Source organism: Epinephelus fuscoguttatus, linkage group LG13, assembly GCF_011397635.1.
Source record: "Epinephelus fuscoguttatus linkage group LG13, E.fuscoguttatus.final_Chr_v1".
In the NCBI taxonomy this organism is placed as follows: domain Eukaryota; kingdom Metazoa; phylum Chordata; class Actinopteri; order Perciformes; family Serranidae; genus Epinephelus; species Epinephelus fuscoguttatus.
The window spans coordinates 36,043,049-36,065,584 of record NC_064764.1 but is presented as its reverse complement, the minus strand read 5'-3'; the positions used below and the strand labels follow the sequence as shown (position 1 = coordinate 36,065,584).

The window sequence follows — 22,536 nt, the reverse complement described above, 5'->3', positions numbered from 1 at the left end:
CTCTCAGCAGCGCATGGTGATTTTATAGCTGTTCCTGTAATGAGGCCTGAAGCAGCAGCTTCTGGAGGAGAAGTCGTCCCTCAGGTCTTCCTCTCTATGTTTCTGTAGTTACATAACATCCACCATCTCTGAGGCTGATCATAGACTGAGGCTGTCTTTAATGTGGACTTCATCCTGCTGAGAGGAGGCTTCATGTTCCTGATGTTCAGCATCTGCAGCCAGACGAGATCTCAGTCTGCTCTTCATAACGTTTTTCCTCACGGAATTCGGCAGAGCACATAACGTATACATTTTACATCAAAACTTATGATATTTGGATTTTTCTCATTACACTACAACTCTCTCATACTGTCCTCTACTCATAAAATTACATTATTATACACTTTCTCTTCGATTAATGTTTTTCTCATGAATTAATACATTTTTTCATCATCTTTCTCAGAATTACAATATTATCCTATAATGACTTTTTGACTTTTGTGCACCGCCCCATGGGCACCATCACTTGCAGAGATGGGCATAGACCCTTTTAGGGCCGACGTCACTATGATATCATTCTATTATCTGGAGGTGCAGCTGCCTCTCCCCCACAGGGCTGTAGGCTCCATAGGAGTCTTAAAATGTTTGTCTTGTTGTGTTACTGGAGCCAGAATTGAAGGAGTCATGGCTCAAAACCAGCCGCCACTGCCCGTCAACAAAAACAAAGATGGTTAAATGTGATAAGACCAAAGGACTGGACGGAGGCCATCATCAAAAATGCTCCCATGTGCAGCGCACACTTCATATCAGGTTAGGGAAAAAGTATTTCCTGTTGTAGGGATGAATAAGGTTATGTGTATTAAGGGTTATCATGTCCACCTCATCAGAAACTGGGGAGGGATTAAGAGGAATATTGGATTTCTCTGGAACACTAACTTTTTAGCCCATTAGCTAACGTTAGCTTCCATAGCAAAACAAACAAGTGTGGTCCTCCTTTGTAAGATTGGCTTCCTGTGACATCATCCATCCGCAGTGGGCCCTGGGTTCCTCCTGATGCAGCGGGCACTGGGTTCCTCCTGATGAAGTGGGCCCTGGGTTCCTCCTGATGCAGTGGGCCCTGGGTTCCTCCTGATGCAGCGGGCCCTGGGTTCCTCCTGATGCAGCGGGCCCTGGGTTCCTCCTGATGAAGTGGGCCCTGGGTTCCTCCTGATGCAGCGGGCACTGGGTTCCTCCTGATGAAGTGGGACCTGGTTTCCTCCTGGTGCAGCGGGCCCTGGGTTCCTCCTGGTGCAGCGGGCCCTGGGTTCCTCCTGATGCAGCGGGCCCTGGGTTCCTCCTGATGCAGCGGGCCCTGGGTTCCTCCTGGTGCAGCGGGCCCTGGGTTCCTCCTGGTGCAGCGGGCCCTGGGTTCCTCCTGATGCAGCGGGCACTGGGTTCCTCCTGATGCAGTGGGACCTGGTTTCCTCCTGGTGCAGTGGGTCCTGGGTTCCTCCTGATGCAGCGGGCCCTGGGTTCCTCCTGATGCAGTGGGCCCTGGGTTCCTCCTGGTGCAGTGGGCCCTGGGTTCTTCCTGATGAAGTGGGCCCTGGGTTCCTCCTGGTGCAGTGGGCCTTGGGTTCCTCCTGGTGCAGTGGACCCTGGGTTCCTCCTGGTGCAGTGGGCCTTGGGTTCCTCCTGGTGCAGTGGGTCCTGGGTTCCTTCAAGTGCAGTGGGCCTTGGGTTCCTCCTGGTGCAGTGGGTCCTGGGTTCCTTCAAGTGCAGTGGGCCTTGGGTTCCTCCTGGTGCAGTGGGTCCTGGGTTCCTCCAAGTGCAGTGGGCCCTGGGTTCCTCCAAGTGCAGTGGGCCCTGGGTTCCTCCTGGTGCAGTGGACCCTGGGTTCCTCCAAGTGCAGTGGGCCTTGGGTTCCTCCAAGTGCAGTGGGCCCTGGGTTCCTCCTGGTGCAGTGGACCCTGGGTTCCTCCTGGTGCAGTGGGCCTTGGGTTCCTCCTGGTGCAGTGGGCCTTGGGTTCCTCCTGGTGCAGTGGGCCCTGGGTTCCTCCTGGTGCAGTGGGCCTTGGGTGACTGGCCCTCTCGTCCCCCTGACCTAAATCCGACTGAGCACCTATTGGATGTTATGTATCGGTGCATCTGACGCCACCAAATACCACCACAGAGGAGGAGATCCCCCAGGACACCATCCACCTGGTCGGGGGTCATACACACAAATGAGTCTCATTATGAGTTGGATTATAATGATTTTAATTTTTTTACTTTGATTTTCGGTGTGATTTTGAATCCAGCCATGATTCTGGTTTCTGTTGTTACATCATTTTGTTCTCAACTATGTGTGTGTGTGTGTGTGTGTGTGTGTGTGTGTTTAGTTTGTGCTCCTGTGGGACAGCAGGGCTTCATGCATGTAGGCTGAGGGCTGGCTGAAGGTCGGCTGAAGGTCGGTGGTGTGACACGCTGTGACAGATGCAGCTCATGTTTGAAAGCAGCAGGATAATCTCCACCTCTCTGTCACATTTAGATCTTTGATTAAAAGTTAATGAGCTGAGCAGCAGAGGAATGTGGTGCAGCTCAAGTATGTCCAGCCTGCAGAAACACAATGGCAGCATGTTCCACTGTCAGCCCGTCAGCACCGCACTGTACAGGAGGTCAGTCAGATAAGAGCTGCTTTAATCCTCCATTACCAAACAACCGCCCACTGAACACAACACACTGACACTGAACACAACACACAGACACTGAACACAACACACTGACACTGAACACAACACACTGACACTGAACACAACACACTGACACTGAACACAACACACAGATGTCTCTACACCCTGAGACATTTCTACAATTTGACCAGTGGCGGAGTCAAACGGTGTCCTGTAAGTTCAGGCATCCACCCATCATCTGCTTCAGCACATCCTGTTCTGTGGGCGCAGCAGCAGCAGCTGGAGTTTATACCTGAGACTTTACTACACCACGTGCTCTACCTGTATGTACTCCACCTGTATCTGATACAGTTACGCAGTGTACTCCACCTGTATCTGATACGGTTACGCCATGTACTCCACCTGTATCTGATAGTTACACCATGTACTCCACCTGTATCTGATACAGTTACGCAGTGTACTCCACCTGTATCTGATACAGTTACACAGTATACTCCACCTGTATCTGATACAGTTACACCATGTACTCCACCTGTACCTGATACAGTTACACCATGTACTCCACCTGTACCTGATACGGTTACACCATGTACTCCACCTGTATGTGATACAGTTACACTATGTACTCCACCTGTATCTGATATGGTTACACCATGTACTCCACCTGTATCTGATACAATTACACCATGTACTCCACCTGTATCTGATACAGTTACACAGTGTACTCCACCTGTATCTGATACAATTACACCATGTACTCCACCTGTACCTGATACAGTTACACCATGTACTCCACCTGTATCTGATACAGTTACACCATGTACTCCACCTGTATCTGATACGGTTGCACCATGTACTCCACCTGTATCTGATACAGTTACACCATGTACTCCACCTGTACCTGATACAGTTACACCATGTACTCCACCTGTATCTGATACGGTTACACCATGTACTCCACCTGTACCTGATACAGTTACACCATGTACTCCACCTGTATCTGATACGGTTACACCATGTACTCCACCTGTATCTGATACAGTTACACCATGTACTCCACCTGTATCTGATACAGTTACACCATGTACTCCACCTGTATCTGATACAGTTACACCATGTACTCCACCTGTATCTGATACGGTTACACCATGTACTCCACCTGTATGTGATACAGTTACACTGTGTACTCCACCTGTATCTGATATGGTTACACCATGTACTCCACCTGTACCTGATACAGTTACACCATGTACTCCACCTGTATCTGATACGGTTACACCATGTACTACACCTGTATCTGATACGGTTGCACCATGTACTACACCTGTATCTGATACAGTTACACAGTGTACTCCACCTGTATCTGATACAGTTACACAGTGTACTCCACCTGTATCTGATACAATTACACCATGTACTCCACCTGTACCTGATACAGTTACACAGTGTACTCCACCTGTATCTGATACGGTTACACCATGTACTCCACCTGTATCTGATACAGTTACACAGTGTACTCCACCTGTATCTGATACGGTTACACCATGTACTCCACCTGTATCTGATACAATTACACCATGTACTCCACCTGTACCTGATACAGTTACACCATGTACTACACCTGTATCTGATACAGTTACACTATGTACTCCACCTGTATCTGATACAGTTACACAGTGTACTCCACCTGTATCTGATACAGTTACACCATGTACTCCACCTGTATCTGATACAGTTACACCATGTACTACACCTGTATCTGATACAGTTACACTATGTACTCCACCTGTATCTGATACAGTTACACAGTGTACTCCACCTGTATCTGATACAGTTACACCATGTACTCCACCTGTACCTGATACAGTTACACCATGTACTCCACCTGTACCTGATACAGTTACACCATGTACTCCACCTGTATGTGATACAGTTACACCATGTACTCCACCTGTATCTGATACGGTTACACAGTGTACTCCACCTGTATCTGATACGGTTACACAGTGTACTCCACCTGTATCTGATACGGTTACAGTGTACTCCACCTGCATCTGATACAATTACACAGTGTACGCCACCTGTATCTGATATGGTTGTAATAACCTTTGTTGTGACACTGACAGGAGGTGAACACCATCAGTTGATATATAAACGTGCTGCTGTTGGACACACAAATCACTGAGCAGCAGTGAACACAACATCACTACAGATTAGTGTGGATTATAGGAGAGGGATTATATATGATGGGTCAGAATTGATCTGTCCATCAGTGATCGAATCGAGGTCAGTCTCATGTCGTGTAACCCTTCTCAGTCTATGTTGTTGTTGTCATGTGGAGAGGTTAATGATTTGTATAAAATTGAAAGGGAAATTTTTTATATATATGTGTGTGTGTGTGTTTGTATACATATACACACATATATATATATCTATATATATATATATATAGATATATATATAGATATGTGTGTGTGTGGGGTGAGAGAGAGAGAGTTCAGATATCTCGCTTAGACGCTGTGAAGTGGTTTGTCCTTTCATTCGTTACCTGCCTGTACATGCTAACATCATGTATGCAGTGGTTTAGTGGAGCGTATGCTCTTTGTGTAACCACCTCTTTTTTTCTATCCATTTACAGAATACCTATCACCCATAACGCCACTGGACTATAAAGCAGAGTAACACTTCTTCCACAGTAACCTCTCTATCTACATAGCTGTACATCCGCCTCCTCAGCAACCATTACACCATGGGATGTATGTACAGCATGTGACGGTTTGTCCTTTAATTGGTGACCTGTCTCTAAACACTGACATCATGTATGTACAGTAGTACACTATGGTTTGACAGGGGGGCGGTGCTTCTCCTGACAGGGGGCGGTGCTTCTCCTGACAGGGGGCGGGGCCTTCTCAACATTCCAGACGTCCTGCGTCAGGACGCCGCACGGGATTGGTGGAAGAATCCGTCTGGAGCTCTTTCCACGCAGCCTATTGGCTCATCCTGGTGTCAGTCACGTGATCCTCACCGCTCTGACAGATTACTATGGAAGAAGGTGAAAAAAAAAACAAAAAACCAAAATAATCTGAGGGGCGGCCATCTTGCCTGTGCTCGTTCAGGACAGAGTGGAAGTGAGGACGAGACGAACCCAGCGGGGAGCACCGATCCTCGGATGTTTATCTCGGTCCAGTCCGGGCTCATTTACGATAACGGAGGCCTGTGTGGTTCTGTTTGCGGTTTGTGGTTCACCTCCTCGGTATCCAGGCAGGAAACCACTCCGACTGTTAGCTTCGGAGCTAAGCTAACAGCTAGCCGGGCCAGCTAGCTGTCCGGTGACCGAGCTGTGGTCGTCAGAGGCGGCTCAACGGCGGCAGCTTCGCTCGGTTGACTCTGACCTCGGATCTTATTTCACACGTTAACATGTTGTGAACACGGTCGGTTGAGCTGTGTGGAGACAAAGTGGAGGTTTGTGTATCTACAGCTAACGGGAGTTAGCGACGGTTATTTAGCTCGACTTAATCCCGCTTCAGAAATCAGTGCAAACCGATGAAAATGTGCAGTTTGACACCAGAGAAGAAGAAGAAGGCTGTTTATCTGCTGCATGCTGCACACACCCGGGCTGTCACACGCCAACAATGACTTTAACGTTAGCCGTTATTACACCGTGAAGAAACACCGTTTGATCCCAGAGTCAGCTGATATAAACGGCTGTGTCCGCCTCTCTCACCGGGCCTGTCCTCACACACACCGGTTACATCTGCAGCTCCGTGTCCTGGAAATGTGTCATATTTTATCACGGTAAACCGGGACTGCATCAGATGTGTAGCCGGTACTCGGTGTCCTCTACACGGAGCAGTTAAAGGGACGTGAGAATCCACGTTGGGATTAACAGTAAAATTAAGAATTCCTGTCTTTGGATCCACAATGGGATCAGCCACCAAACTGGCCTTCAGTGTCTTCCTCATCTCCTGCTCCTCAGGTGAGTTTACCTGGCTGCAAACTAAGGGACTGTTCTGTATTTATCAGAGGAGGAGGGTGGCTGGGGTGTGACCCTCCCTGAAGCCCCAAATATTATTGCTTGAACCTCCCTGAGTGACTGGGGAAACATGCATGACCCTCCCTCCACCATACATTAAGTTATTCGAGCTTTAAAACTTAACCTTCTATGTTTAAAGGTATAGAGAAGATGAAATCTTGGAGTTGAAAAAAAAAGCCTTGTTGTGTGGTTGGTTTTGTACAGACGGTTTATATTTGGCCAAATTTGAGATGTGGAATAGTGATGTTGATGAAATATCACTATCAAGAGCTTAGATTTATTTATTTAATGTTGATCTGTATAGGGACTAGTATGTAGCATACATAATGTCACACACCACAGCATTTATAGCCTGAGCTAATCGGCAATGCCCGTCCATAGCTGGGCCTTAAATTACAAAGGACTCAGCAACAAGAACACAAGTAACAGTGCAAGGTACAAACAACAATAAAAGCACAGACAGAAAAATACAAGACACAACTGCAATACCTAACTTCCACCATAGAATAGGAAGCACCAGATTAGTCATTGATTATGTTGTTTCTCTGACAGAAGTGTTTGTCCCACATGATGAGTCCAAAGACTGTCGGAAGTTTGAAAAACCAATGATAATTTCTGTTTTTGCAGATTCCAGCTATGATAAATAATGTAGTTTTGGCAATGCCAGTGTCGCCGCCATATTGGAGAGTCAAGGACTTGCCTATAAACAAATGACAGGAGTTGTGTTTTTTCTGGATAAAGAGCACTATAACATTAATATTTCTCAACTGATATCAGTAACTCATTTTTATATTATTGGGTTTATGAGCTACATGTAGCAGAGGAAAAAGGTTTGTCTCCAGTTAATTATAATCTCAATATTTTAGTTATAATCACTGCTGCACACTCAGGAGAGGAGTGTGTGTGTTGGGCTAACGTGAGCTGAATTGCTGACGTGGGGTTGAAAACTACCCGAGGGCATTGTCGTCATGAGGAATTGTAAAAACTCAATTTTGTCAAACATGGATTTGACTTATTTTCCTTGGTTAATACTTGTGGAGATGTCCCTATAGAATATGATTTAATGTTGAACTAGACAACTTTTTAACTAGCTAACGTGCTACCTAGCTAACATTGTCTGCTAATCATCAACTCCTTGATCACAACAGAATATAATAACTTTCACTACTGCTCATTTTAGGAAGGAATCCTGTTATTTGTTTAGATCATCAAACGGACAATGGATCATAGATATCGAGCATACCATTAGTTCAGGCAGGACGTGATGTCAAGCTCACATCCCAGCTACATCAGCCAATAGATCACACGATTCCTTTCTATGCAACCAAGTGGCAAATCTCAATCAGGGCGCCCTATTTAAACTGCTCTGGCCTGCCTACTGTTGCTGCTTACTTCACAAACCACTTTGCAACCTGCCTCCACCCCAGCTCCTCCTTTTCATGCTGTGTCTGACTCATCGATGTCATTTCTGTTTGTCATTGACACTGCTCTGTTCTGTTCCCGGGGGGTCTTTGCTGTTGCCTTAGGCTTTCCATATAGGCACATGGAAGGGCAGGAAGGTTTACTCTCTCTGCCTCTTTCCAAGTAGGAGTTTGAAAGAGGCTTTCTGTGTAGGCCTAGGAAAGGCAGAGAGGCCCCAGAACAGAGCCCTACCACCAAATATAATACTGCAAAGTAAAGTTTTCTTTGACTAAAGTGTTCCATCCTGACTGAAATTTGTTTCTGGCTGCTAGTTATCAGCAATAGCTAACATGGTTAGCATGCTGACTTTAGCACATAAACATTATCAAGCCTTTAATTTTTCAAGGTGCCTGTATGCAGACAGGAGCTAGCTCTGGATCTAGTGGTTTTGAGCTAGCACTGGATCTGGTGGTTTTGAGCTAGCACTGGATCTGGCGGTTTTGAACTGGCTCTAAATCTGGTGATTTTAAGCTGGCTCTGGATCCGGTGGTTTTAAACTAGCTCTGGATGCAGTGGTTTTGAACTGGCTCTAAATTTGGTGGTTTTAGGGGCGTCGGTGGCTTAGTGGTAGAGCAGGCGCCCCATGTACAAGGCTGCTGCCGCAGCGGCTTAGGTTCGAATCCAGCCTGTGGCCCTTTACTGCATGTCACTCCCTCTTTCTCTCTCCCCCTTTCACACTTGTCTGTCCTATAAAATAAAGGCTAAAAAATGCCCAAAAAATATCTTTAAAAAAAAATTTGGTGGTTTTAAGCTGGCTCTGGATCCGGTGGTTTTAAACTAGCTCGTTATCTGTTGGTTTTGAGTTGGCTCTGGATCTAGCCGTTTAAAGCTGGCTCCGGATGCAGTGGTTTTGAGCTAGCTCTTGATCTGGCAGTTGTGAGCTGGCTGTGGGGCTGTTGCTCGAACTACAGATTGTATGTCTGCTTTTTTGTATGTTCGTAACCATGGACACAAAGAGCAAAGAAGTGGATTGAGAGAGTGAGACCTGCCCCTCTGTTTCTCTCCTCCTTTAACTTAATGTTTAGCTTTGATATGAGATCAGTTGTTACCATTCAGTTGTCATATTGTTTCCTGTGGAAAAATGGCCAATCATCATCATCACGTCACCCTCCAGTGGGAGGGTTTTTATGGTCTGGGTTTTCTACCTGTTTTCTCTGTTAATGTAGCACCAGTTTGAAAAGTATTTATGTCCGTCTGCTGCAGAAAAAGTCCAGTTTAATAAGAAGATCGGCGTCCTGTATCACCCTGTTGGGATTTATATGGCTGTAATGACCTGTGGCTGTATGTGATCTCTTACTTAATAGTTTCCACTTCCTGTGATGGCCCTGAATGTGCACTGAGTCTATAGCTCAGTCGACTCCTTCACAGCTGCAGTTCTGTTCCTGATCATTGAAAAACACACTGAAGCAGTTTGTTGTGGAGGTGAACACCTGTAACACCTGTTTACCTCCATCATCACATCATCATCTGCAGTAGCAATAATAACAATATTTTTTATGCCAAATACTTTGACATGGATATCGTGGAGTTGACGGTTGGTGCTTTGACTAAATATTGATTCAGTGATCAATAATCATCAGTAATGTGGATATAATGATAAACAATGGAACAGTCATCACTTTACTGTAATGCCGCCTTTAAAACCAGGAAGAGACAACTCTGACCACGTTTCCAAAATCTACCATCATATCTAGTCTTATATCAATATGATATCAATATACTGCCCAGCCTTACTGTTAGGTGTTCCCCTCCTGTTCTGAGCATGCTCAGATGTTTCCACAGCCAACAGCTGAGTGCTTATCGATCCGTTTCTGACAGCATGTTAATATTACTGGATATTACGTAATAATCAATTGGCTGATCACACCTGCAGCTTTTATTACCAGGTGGAGGTTTTCTTTCTCCACAGTATGTTCTTACAGGCTAGTTTGAAGGTGTGGTTTAGATTTTTTTTTTGAAGTAGGGTTGTATGAGGTCGTAGTTTTACCTACAGTAGATGTCGGACATGGAAGCTAAGCAGTGTGCTGCTGTAAACGGGCCAGCAACAAAATGTATTTCAGACACCTAAAAAAATCCATATCAGTTTTAGTGTACGCCATATTTAGTGTATTTTCATCACTTTACCTTAAAGTCAGACTGTGATGTCCAATGAAGCTGTTCTGTCGCTCTCTACAAAGCCAGACTCCATTGAGAAAAACAGAGATTTAACATCATTGAGCACAGGAGCTGCTGATCTACTGCTGCCTCCAGTTAGTCAGTTTGTGTTATTGTGTGACTTTGGTGTTTGAAAGGGTTAATTCAGAGTCAGGGGCACACTGAGCTCCATCTGCTGTAAATAATCAGTACCTCATACAACCCCTCTTCAAAAATCTAAACTATCCTTTTAATCTCTAGTTTATTATCTTGTAAAATCATCATCATGTCTGAGTGATCATGTCACAGTGAGCACAGTTTATCTCACTGTTTGATCACTATAAAACGTGGAGGAGTAGTGACCTCCCTGTAAGACCACTCTCAGGTAAAACGAGCCCAGACGTCCCAGCCTGTCACCTGGTGCTGAGGAGGATCTTCAAAGTAAAACAACTCGAGGATACTCAAAGTGTGATAGTAGTACCAGGATCAGTGAGATGAATACTGATGATAGATAACAGAATACAGACACGTATCATGATTAATTAACCCCTCATTATTCTCTGTTAATAACAATCAGTTTGAACGTCAGTGATCATGTGACAGATTGCTCCGTCTGGCATTGATCGCATTGACACACAGAGGCAGGTCAGGCTTCTGATCACATCATCTGATCCTAGTTTCTCCGCTGTCTCGTCATCAGGTGCCATCCTGGGCCGCTCAGACACTCAGAAGTGCGTCCACTACAACTACAGCCCTTCCTCCTCCTCCTCCTCCTCCTCCTCCTCCTCCTCCTCCTCAGCGTTGGGGAGTCGGGGGAACCTCAGCGGGGTGGTCACCTGCTCCGGAGAGAAAGATAAGAGACTTCACTGCTTCGCCACCTGGAAGAATGTCTCTGGAGTGGTTCAGGTGGTCAAACAGGGCTGCTGGCTGGACGATGTCAACTGTTACGACAGGTAAGTTACCATGACGACCATAGGATGGTAGAAGAACTTGTTTTTCTGTCTCAGACCAGCTAACAATATATACTGACAGTAACCAGTGTTGAACCATTGGATGTAACCAGACCCCCAGGAGCGCCGCTTATCCTTGCAGCCAATTTTTCCCAGTGGCCACTCGCAGTACTGCAGCGAAAAAATACCCCAAGACCCAAAAATCATCCCGATCATGATATCGCCAAAAGTGTGATTAGAATTTAAAAAAATCTACTTTTATTGGAGACCTGCTTAAATGACCATCTGTGAGTCTCAGGAACTCATTAAACACATACCAACATCAGTGATTACATCATGCTCTTCTCCCTTCTCTGGAGGACAGAGAGTCTCTATAAATGTTCTTCTTCTTCTGCGGCTGCAGGAGTGAATGTGTGGAGAGGAAAGATGCTCCTGAAGTCTTCTTCTGCTGCTGTGAAGGAAGTTTGTGCAACGACAAGTTCTTCTACAGCCCTGACAGCTACCTGCCACCAGTAACAAGTAAGATACCTGTCCACATGCTCACCTGCTCATCTGTGTCTGTGTGTGTAAAACCATATTGTCATTGCAGTTTTGTAATTTAATACATTGACTTTCATTTTTTGTCTATCTGTGTTGCCGTAGCGACGAACAAACCAGTGACTCAGAAGACTCCAGTGCTGACCACTCTGATGTACTCACTGGTTCCCATCATGGCTGTAACCGCCATCGTCCTCATCTCCTTCTGGATGTACCGTCACCACAAACTGGCCTACCCACCTGTCCTGGTGCCCACACAGGTGAGATAAACACCGTACCTATCAGAGCCAGACCTGCAGACCTGCAGACCTGTACCTGAGTTTCTAACCTGTAATCATCATTCGGAAAGCTGCAGTCTAATCATTTACATGAAGATATTGAAATGTTGAAGTGTCCAAGTCAAGTTAAACATAAACAACAAACCTGAAGTGATGTAGACATCACCTGGAGGAGCTGTATGTGAGGACACACGTCTGAATCAGTTGGTTCGGACATAAAACTGACGTTATCCATTTAGCTCGCACTGAAAGTCTGTGTAATGTCCGATTGAGCCCATGTATGAACAGAGCCAGTCACTGTCCAGAGAATTCACAGCATAGGCGTGTTGATGATGTTTCTATCATGCTGCTCGTACAAACCAGAAGAAAACAAACATCCCCAGTTGATGAAGGGTCATTTTCTCAAGTAGCTGCAGAGATAAAGAGATTCTGGTACTTCTGTCGGTAAGGGCCGATGCCAGAATCGTCACACAAATTCAAGGAACGGCAGGAGACTCTGTTCTTAACGACCAAATTATGAACCATCAATGTGACAGCGATTAGCCAAAACCAAACTGAATTATTTACAGTAGGTGAGAACGTTTGTGACACAGACAGTCCAGTGTTGTGTGCCACGTGTGAAAGAGAAACTCTGAACAAAAGCCCCGACCCTGTAGTCTGGAGTTGACATCAGAAAACAGCTAAGATAAACTCTCAGATCAGGTGAATCTGTGTATTTCTTCTTCTTCTCTGACTCTGTGAACTGTTTCTGCCTCTCAGCACGCCTTTCATATAATGATCGAGGTAAGAAGTTTAAACGTTGCATTGTCTCACCGCCACCTCATCACTGGTTTCATTTAATGTTTCTCCCGTTTTTGGGTTTAATTTTGCATCTTTATCGTCCTGCAGCCTGACCTTTCTTTTGTTTTGCTGCCACTTTATTTTTGTTTACTCTCTGTGTTGGTTGTTGATGTTGTTTACAACAGATCATGCCTCTATTTGTTGATCAGTAGATGTGCATGATTGATATGAATCTGTCAGAAAGCAAGTTGAGCTTCAGTAAAGTTGCATTTATACATCTCTGTTCAGGATTTACAAAGTACCTACGGCGGCTACGTGTTTTTATTTATATTTATTTTTATTTTATTGATTTGATCCATGTTTAAGTAGGTGTTTTGTGTCTCTGGGGCTACATCATATACTCTGAGGTCGCTTTGTAGTCTCTGAGGTCACATCATAGTCTCTGAGGTTATATCGTAGTCTTGAGGTCTCATCGTAGTCTCTGAGGTTATATCGTAGTCTCTGAGGTTATATCGTAGTCTCTGAGGTCTCATCGTAGTCTCTGAGGTCTCATCGTAGTCTCTGAGGTTATATCGTAGTCTCTGAGGTCTCATCGTAGTCTCTGAGGTCTCATCGTAGTCTCTGAGGTTATATCGTAGCCTCTGAGGTTATATCGTAGCCTCTGAGGTTATATCGTAGTCTCTGAGGTCTCATCGTAGTCTCTGAGGTTATATAGTAGTCTCTGAGGTTACGTCGTAGTCTCTGAGGTCTCATCGTAGTCTCTGAGATCTCATCGTAGTCTCTGAGGTTACATCGTAGTCTCTGAGGTTACATTGCAGTCTCCGTGGTCTTATCGTAGTTCATGAGGTCTCATTGTAGTCTCCGAGGTCTCATCGTAGTTCATGAAGTCTCATTGTAGTCTTCGAGGTCTCATCGTAGTCTCCGAGGTCTTATCGTAGTCTCTGAGGTCTCATCGTAGTCTCTGAGGTCTCATCATAGTCTCTGAGGTTATATCGTAGTCTCTGAGGTCTCATCATAGTCTCTGAGGTTATATCGTAGTCTCTGAGGTCTCATCGTAGTCTCTGAGGTTACATTGTAGTCTCTGAGGTCTCGTCGTAGTCTCTGAGGTCTCATCGTAGTCTCCGAGGTTACATCATAGTCTCTGAGGTCTCATCGTAGTCTCTGAGGTTACATTGTAGTCTCTGAGGTCTCATCGTAGTCTCTGAGGTCTCATCGTAGTCTCTGAGGTTACATTGTAGTCTCTGAGGTCTCATCGTAGTCTCTGAGGTTATATCGTAGTCTCTGAGGTTATATCGTAGTCTCTGAGGTTATATCGTAGTCTCTGAGGTCTCATCGTAGTCTCTGAGGTTACATTGTAGTCTCTGAGGTCTCATCGTAGTCTCTGAGGTCTCATCGTAGTCTCTGAGGTTATATCGTAGTCTCTGAGGTCTCGTCGTAGTCTCTGAGGTTACATTGTAGTCTCTGAGGTTACATCGTAGTCTCTGAGGTCTCATCGTAGTCTCTGAGGTCTCATCGTAGTCTCTGAGGTCACATCGTAGTCTCTGAGGTCTCATCGTAGTCTCTGAGGTCTCATTGTAGTCTCTGAGGTTATATCGTAGTCTCTGAGGTCTCATCGTAGTCTCTGAGGTTATATCGTAGTCTCTGAGGTCTCGTCGTAGTCTCTGAGGTCTCATCGTAGTCTCTGAGGTCACATCGTAGTCTCTGAGGTCTCATCGTAGTCTCTGAGGTCTCATCGTAGTCTCTGAGGTTACATCGTAGTCTCTGAGGTCTCATCGTAGTCTCTGAGGTCTCATCGTAGTCTCTGAGGTCACATCGTAGTCTCTGAGGTCACATCGTAGTCTCTGAGGTTACATCGTAGTCTCTGAGGTTATATCGTAGTCTCTGAGGTCTCATCGTAGTCTCTGAGGTCTCATCGTAGTCTCTGAGGTTATATCGTAGTCTCTGAGGTCTCGTCGTAGTCTCTGAGGTCTCGTCGTAGTCTCTGAGGTCACATCGTAGTCTCTGAGGTCTCATCGTAGTCTCTGAGGTCTCATCGTAGTCTCTGAGGTCTCATCGTAGTCTCTGAGGTTATATCGTAGTCTCTGAGGTCTCATCGTAGTCTCTGAGGTTACATCGTAGTCTCTGAGGTTACATCGTAGTCTCTGAGGTCTCATCGTAGTCTCTGAGGCTACACCGTATACTCATGTCTCATCGTAGTCTCTGAGGTCACATCGACCACACTCACTAAGTTTGTGTCCATGACTCTGTTCCAGGACCCCGGCCCGATGCCCCCCTCCCCCATCCTGGGTCAGAAGCCACTGCAGTTACTGGAGATCAAAGCCAGGGGGCGCTTTGGCTGCGTGTGGAAGGCTCAGCTGCTCAGTGAATACGTGGCTGTCAAAATCTTCCCCATCCAGGTATGTACTCTCTGAGCTGCCTCGAACACACCATCATACATCACATACACGCTGTTGGTTGAATCCATGACTGTCCAGTGAATTACAGATATTCTCTGAGGTTAAAATCAGCAGCTGACACTGAGCTAAAACAAAATCAGATCTTGTTTCTGATGGATTCAGTGGATAGTTAAGGAAAGAAGCTGCTCTGTACTTCCTGTGGTTGACGTTACTTCCTGTTCCTGTTCACCGTGCTGCCACAGCTTCAGTCAAACACATATACATATCTACACTACACACTGTGCACATACTCAGAGGCAGTTTGAACCACTGAATCCTCCCATACACAAACACTGCTGTCAGAGTGTGTGTGTGCGGTCAGTTGAGGTCAGGGGGAGTTTCCTGGATGCTGATTGGCTGAGGACCCGGTCAGCCTCAGGGGGGATTAAAGCTGTGAGCTGTAAGACTGAACACACACATAGAGACACACAGACACACACGCTGCTCTTTATTAATGTCTGTAAGAAGTGGGAATAAAGCACTGGAGCTGATGAATGAAGTGATGCATCACACAAGTCGTGACCTTTGACCTCTGTTTGTTTGTTTACGTGCAGCACAAGCAGTCGTGGCAGAACGAGTACGAGATCTTCAACCTGAACGGGATGAGACACGAAAACCTGCTGCAGTTCATGGGAGCCGAGAAGAGAGGGAATAACATGGAGCTGGAGCTGTGGCTCATCACCGCCTACCATGAGAAGGTGCTGCCTCCTGCTGGACACACACAGAACTGCAGCACAAACGCATAATCACATCTTATTAAATCAAATAAATATTAAACTGTGAAACAAGACAGGTTCAAATCTGTCTTCATTAATCAACTCTTTTGTTTACTATTGATATTTAGCATTATTATTTTTATTTTTTAGTTTATTTGCATGCAGTGTTGGGTGTACGTCATTATTTATTAATATTAAACAACCGTTTTATCATTTATAAAATTAATTTAAAGTATAAATAATAATGTAAATAATCAAAATAATAATAAAACATTTATAAATTATTTTTCTAAAAATAAATAATTCTCAAAATATAGGATGGTGACTTTTTATATACAATATAATAATAATAATAATAATAATAAAAAATAAAGATATATAATGAAAATAAATACACTATACATATGTTTATGTGTGTAAAAAGAACTACTGTAATATACAGACTAATATATGAGTTCAGATTCGATCAGTTTTGTTCAGGTTCATGTAGTGTCCCATGTGACGCTCACAGGTGGAGCAGGTGTTCAAGTCAAACACCATAAGGTCATGTGACATGAGGTCATGTCCTGCGCTTTGTGTTCTCTCAGGGTTCTCTGACAGACTACCTGAAGGCCAATGTCCTCTCTTGGTCTGAACTGTGCCTCATTGCTCAGTCCATGTCACGAGGTCTCGCCTATCTGCATGAAGACATCCCTGGACACAAGGATGGACACAAACCTGCCGTCGCACACAGGTACATACACACACACACACACACACACACACAGGTACAGATGCAGCCCTGTCAGAAAGAGGTCTCACCCTGCGTGTGTTTTTTTCAGGGACTTTAAGAGTAAGAACGTGCTGCTGAAGTCGAACCTGACCGCCTGCATCGCTGACTTCGGCCTCGCTCTCAGGTTTGAGGCGGGGAAATCTCCTGGAGACACACATGGACAGGTGAGTCCACCTGAGAGAGGACACCTGTTACAGTCTCAGTGTTCCTGGCTCTTTATATCACACACTTCCTGTCTCACCTCATCATCAACACGCAGGTGATTCAGACAGTTACAGGAATCAGTAAATGACAGAGAACAAAGAGTCTATGGCCAAAGCAGAGCTCTCACTCTGTACCTGCATCTCTGACCATTTTAAACTCTCTGTACTCACAGAACAATTTGTTATAGCTGAATAAAGTTCATTGAAATGAGAGTGATGTCACCACACAGGAGAGAGTACCTGCATCAGCTCTGTGTTTCAGTGTCTAGAAACACCAGGTGTTCAAAGGTCTCTGTTTGTGTTCCAGGTGGGGACCAGGAGGTACATGGCCCCAGAGGTCCTGGAGGGAGCCATTAACTTCCAGAGAGACGCCTTCCTGAGGATAGACATGTACGCTGTGGGTCTGGTGCTGTGGGAGCTCGCCTCGCGCTGCAAAGCTGCAGACGGTAAGATCCAAGATAAGGTCCGAGGCTGCGCTTCATCATCACCATCTGTTTCTGTGGTGATGTCTCTGTGACTGTCCCCGTCTCTGATGGTCCCCCCTGTCTCTGGTCCAGGTCCGTTGGACGAGTACATGCTGCCGTTTGAGGAGGAGGTGGGTCAGCATCCGTCTCTAGAGGACATGCAGGAGGTGGTCGTCCACAAGAAGCTGAGACCAACGCTCAGAGAGTGCTGGCAGAAACATGCTGTGAGTCAGACTGCATTACCCATAATACAACACTCACATCTTGCCTATAATACACCGTGTTTGTGAATGTTTCCGTCTGTGTGTTGTTCTGAACGTGTTGTGGATGTCTCCGTCTCCTCAGGGTCTGGCGGTGCTCTGTGAGACCATCGAGGAATGCTGGGATCACGAGGCTGAAGCTCGGCTGTCGGCCGGCTGCGTGGAGGAGCGCGTCGTTCAGATGCAGCGGCAGACGAGCGTCACGGGGCCAGAGGAGATCGTCACGGTCGTCACCATGGTTACCAACGTGGACTACCCGCCTAAAGAGTCGAGTCTATGACGAGGCGGAGGACCAATCAGAACAGAGCAGGGACTCCCTCTGTGAGCGGCTTCGGTCTCTGACCGGACACTCAGGTGACCTGCTGGGCGGTCAGGTGACCTCCGGTTGCAGGTGAGCCTCAGACTGATGAGGACAACATGGCGGAGAGTCTCTCTCTCTCTCTCTCTCTCCGCAGGTTGAGCCACACTGATGTCCACCCTCTGACATCAGTTCCTGTTTTGTATTACAAAATAAAAGACTTCCTGGACAGAGTTTTTCTACGAGATAATGTGACGTTTGAGAATAAAAAGGGCGACTGTAGTTTTTAGACACATGCTGTTCTCCGTTTGTCTGAATGATGCCAACAACAAACAGCTTCTGAATGTCTCTATCACTGCTGTATATAAATATACAGATTATTATTATTATCATATATAAATATATATATATATATATATATATATATATATACAGATATATTTACATCGTCAGCTGAGAGTTTAATAATCAGGTTATTGATCCAGACGGATCTTTCGTCAGACGTTTGCTCGTTGAGGAGAAAGTGGAGTCGACACTGACGGAGTTGGAAGATTGTAACGTTTAATGAACTAAAGTCAAAGAAATAACAAGAAATATAACAAATATTCAGCCTTCGTTTATTTATTAATTAAAGTATGATCACAGTTAAGAACAGAGGTTGGGTATCGTTTAGTTTTCTCTGATCCTGCTGCTAAAACCATTAAAAAAAACAATGTTAAGGACGTGAAAGAAGTTTTATTACAAAGGCAAATAAAACTTAAAACTAAACGAGTTAATATAAATATGTAGGAATAAAAAACACTATTAACAAACTCACATCATTAACAAAAGAAATCTAAACACTAAGAACAGTTAGAACAGAGTTGGGATCAAAAACTCGCAGCTGAGATCGTCGCTACAATGAAAAAACCTGCTCCACCTTAACAGCCTGGTCAGGTTCCAGCACTTCTGGCACAGGCTTCTCTGTGGTGATTGGTAACGCTGTGTTCAGGTCGTACAGGAAGCGGTTCAATGTTTTAGCACCTATGCTAATTAATAATGTTGAAGGCAAACCAGTGTTTTATTCTGTAAATTAATTCTCCTTTAACAAGACTTTATTTTTCAGATTCAACAATTAAAACGTCAGAAAAACTGGTCTGTTTATGAAACTTCTGAGACGTTTGAGAAACTGAACTTTTGTAAAGTGCCGTCACTCTGCTGCAACAAACTGCATTAAAGAATCAGTCTGTTCCACTGTTGAAACATTAATCAATCAATGTGATTTATACGTCTTCTTAAATAAATAAATATCACAGTTAAGATTCAAGAAAACACTAAGGATTGATTATTTTCAATCCGTCAGTAAGAGTCTGAAAACTGTCACATATTTCACTGTTTTATTTATTAAATTACTCATCATGAGGATACTGATCAATAATCAGTTGTGTTTCACTTTATTTTATTGATTTTAAAGTGAAATCATGTCTGATTTAAAAGTTTCTCCGTATTCAAAATCAAATCATGTTTTTTAATGACTTGTGTCGAGTTTGTTCAGTTTGATATTCAAGTCCTTCAGATTTAAAGATTAAATGTGTCGAGAAGAAAAACCTGAAGATTAGAAAGTGAAACGCTAAAGATGAAGAATAAATAAAGATGAGTTATAAATAAATCCTGGTCAGGTTTGCAGTGAATATTAAAAGCATGACTTTATTACTTTACTTTTATTTTCTAAAAATCTCTGTTTGGTTACTTCCTGTTTGTGGTTTGTTCTGACAAAATAAAGTTTTTAACATCTTAAAAAAATTCATTAATATATATGTTTTATTCTGAATTGATTATAACGAGTATCAGGATGAATTTCTAAAGTCGTCTCGACAAAAAACAAATAATTTGAACCTGAAAAGCCAAAACACAAATAATTATTTCGAAACTGAATCTGAAAGATATGAAGAAATGTAAATTATAAAAATTGAACTGGTAGATTTTGAAATATATAAATTATAAAAAATTAAACTGGAGGACAGAAAGAAATGTAAGAAATGTAACTGGAGGATATAAAGATGTAAAAATTATAAATACATAAAGTTTTATCAAAGAGTTGAACTTATTGATTTTGTATTTTGACTCTTCCGATGATGTTTGTCGGCTCCGTTTGTTTTCTAAACGTCTCAGGAAAGATGTTGTCTGTCCCGCCGCTCGTTACCCAGCAGGCCTTTCTCTGCTTTGAATCGGCGTCACGTTCATGTCTCTTTATTTCGGAAGATGAACAAGTTGATTTTGTCTCTGTTTAAAACTGGAAAAGTTTGAATTTGGAACAAAACAATCTGCTGACTTTTAGTTGCAGCTCGAAATCGTTCCGTCTCTGATTTTTAACAATGAAGTCTTGGTGACGTGATGGAACGTGACGTTCAGTGGTCGTCTTGTGTAAATTGTAAATCAGAGCGTCGGACGAATCCACTATGAACCACAAATAGAGACGTTCAGGGACCCATAGGAAATCAGAAGACTTTGACCTTTTCACCTCGCTGCAGTCTGATTTTATAAAAGCTCCAGCAGAGCGTCGTCACACTGGTCTCCAGTCCGACGGTCTGCTCCTCCTCCTCCTCCTCCTCCTCCTCCTCTTTCTTCTTCTTCTTCTTCTCTCAGTGTTTTTAAAGACCAAGTGTTCATATTCAGACAGAAAAAGAAGTCGTTATCTGACAGGAAGCCAAACGACGGAACAGTTTGTACATATGAATGTTGATTTTAGCATGAGTTTGTTTTTTAAAAAAGATAAAAAAAAAAATCTTTATAATGTTAATATGACAGATAGATTTTATATGACGATGATGATGATGGTACTGTACAAATGATAAACTATCTGGGTTTTATGTTGAAAACTCACAACACTAACTTCCTGTGGAGGAAGATGTGTGTGTGTGTGCGTGTGTGTGTGTGCGTGCGTGTGTGTTAGATACCTCAGACTTCCCTGCTGGTGCTCACCTCACGACATTATCATGACATAATTGTGACATCATCCTTCTTCCCCTCCGTCGTCGTTCAGGGCGACGACACAAATCTGACCCTCAGCTTCTCCCTCAGTTTCCTGTTTGGTTTTATTTCAATGTTTTATTTCACTTCATTATTTTGGTTCTTTGAACGTTTGGAAACAAAAAGTGAACTGAGAGAGCGTCACGTGTTTTATTGTCTTAAATCTACGAAGGCGACAGCTGGAGGCATCGTCGCGTTACGACCAGAGAGGTGTCGGAATCAGGAGAAACATAATCTGAGTAATAACAAGGGCTGCTCCTGACTGAGAATATTCCTAGTCGACCAACAGTCGAATAGTGAGGTGTCTGTCCTTTCAAATTAAAGTCCCACATGGTCCAGTCATATAGGTTTTGATTTATTTTGACAAGGTGCACCTTCTAATAGAGTTTCATATTTGGCGACTAAGCAACCAATGAAATCTCGCCGACTAATGACCTTTTTGTTCAACGTTTGGTCGACCATCAGGAGGCAGCCCTGCTGATTATAAAGTTTGGTGGTTTGTTTTATAAGAGTCCGTTACGACGTGACGCCTCCAGCTTCCTGTTCTTTGGTGAATTGAATTCTTGTCTATGAAAATGTGTCTGAGTCGCTGAGTCTGAATAAATCTTTCAAACATGATGTTGAAGATTTTCTTTTGTTTATTATTCATTATGATTATTATTGTTCTAAAGATTATTATTATTATCCATGACAGAGTTGGGATGTGGTGCTGCTGCTGCTCGGTGTGACGGAGCTGAACTCAGATCTGACCTCACGGTCCAGCAGGTCAAAAGTTAACGACTCATTTAGTTTAATCTGTCAATTTTTTATTTTGCAGTTTGATGACAGACAGTATACGACTGCAGCTTTAAATATAAAACTTAACAAAAACAGTAAAATATTTTGTTACTGATAAAAAATTAAATGACCGACAAAACTATGAAAAGTTTCCTTTTACACAAAAAAGTCTGTCTCAATTTGAATTCATAAAAATAATAAGTTTGGTTTTCTTAACCTGCTGGACTGTGCAGTTCAGGTTGTTTTCAGTCTCCACTTATAAATAAACAATAAATAAATAAACAAAGCAGCAGTGTTTATGGATGTTGAGGAATAAGTTTGTTTTATATTCAAAATGAAAATATTGATGTTTGTATTTATTTCAGTATAAACTGATCCCTGAACACTGCGATGCGTTCACTGTCTGTCAGCAGTTTCTGTTCTTTCTATTTAACAGTTTGAGGGCTGGACGTTTGTTGAATATTGTAAATAAAGTACAGTGAATGCATCCTGCATCTGCATTCTGCATCCTGTCGTCTCTTCTTCTGCTACTCTTCATCCTGTCTCTTCGTCTCTTCATCCTGTCGTCTCTTCTTCTCTTCATCCTGTCGTCTCTTCTCTTCTTCCTGTCGTCTCTTCTTCTCTTCATCCTGTCATCTCTTCTGCTCTTCATCCTGTCGTCTCTTCTTCTGCTCTTCATCCTGTCATCTCTTCTTCTCTTCATCCTGTCATCTCTTCTGCTCTTCATCCTGTCATCTCTTCTACACTTCATCCTGTCGTCTCTTCTTCTTCTCTTCATCCTGTCGTCTCTTCTTCCTCTC

At 43.8% G+C, this 22,536-nt stretch overlaps 1 protein-coding gene across 2 annotated transcripts; it reads left to right on the top strand.

The window, feature by feature from the left end:
- The first annotated feature begins 5,682 nt into the window (after nucleotides 1-5,682).
- Nucleotides 5,683-21,577, top strand: acvr2aa (activin A receptor type 2Aa). Of its 2 annotated transcripts, XM_049594357.1 has the most exons (12): nucleotides 5,683-6,606; nucleotides 10,958-11,210; nucleotides 11,611-11,726; nucleotides 11,850-12,004; nucleotides 12,782-12,805; nucleotides 15,055-15,198; nucleotides 15,792-15,935; nucleotides 16,541-16,686; nucleotides 16,775-16,889; nucleotides 17,236-17,374; nucleotides 17,486-17,616; nucleotides 17,738-21,577. In XM_049594357.1, exons 1-12 carry the CDS (start codon nucleotides 6,552-6,554, stop codon nucleotides 17,930-17,932), a joined length of 1,617 nt encoding a protein of 538 aa, XP_049450314.1. In that variant the 5' UTR covers nucleotides 5,683-6,551; the 3' UTR covers nucleotides 17,933-21,577. The 2 variants fall into 2 exon arrangements, with proteins under 2 accessions (XP_049450314.1, XP_049450315.1); XM_049594358.1 differs by lacking the exon at nucleotides 12,782-12,805 and having other exon boundaries at nucleotides 5,685-6,606.
- The last annotated feature ends 959 nt before the right edge of the window (nucleotides 21,578-22,536 follow it).

Excerpts from the sequence above, each read along its gene's own strand:
- acvr2aa (XM_049594357.1), top strand. The coding sequence starts at position 6,552 with ATGGGATCAGCCACCAAACTGGCCTTCAGTGTCTTCCTCATCTCCTGC. Across the intron at positions 15,199-15,791 it reads TCAAAATCTTCCCCATCCAG|CACAAGCAGTCGTGGCAGAA; the intron begins GTATGTACTCTC and ends GTTTACGTGCAG. Across the intron at positions 16,890-17,235 it reads CTGGAGACACACATGGACAG|GTGGGGACCAGGAGGTACAT; the intron begins GTGAGTCCACCT and ends TTTGTGTTCCAG.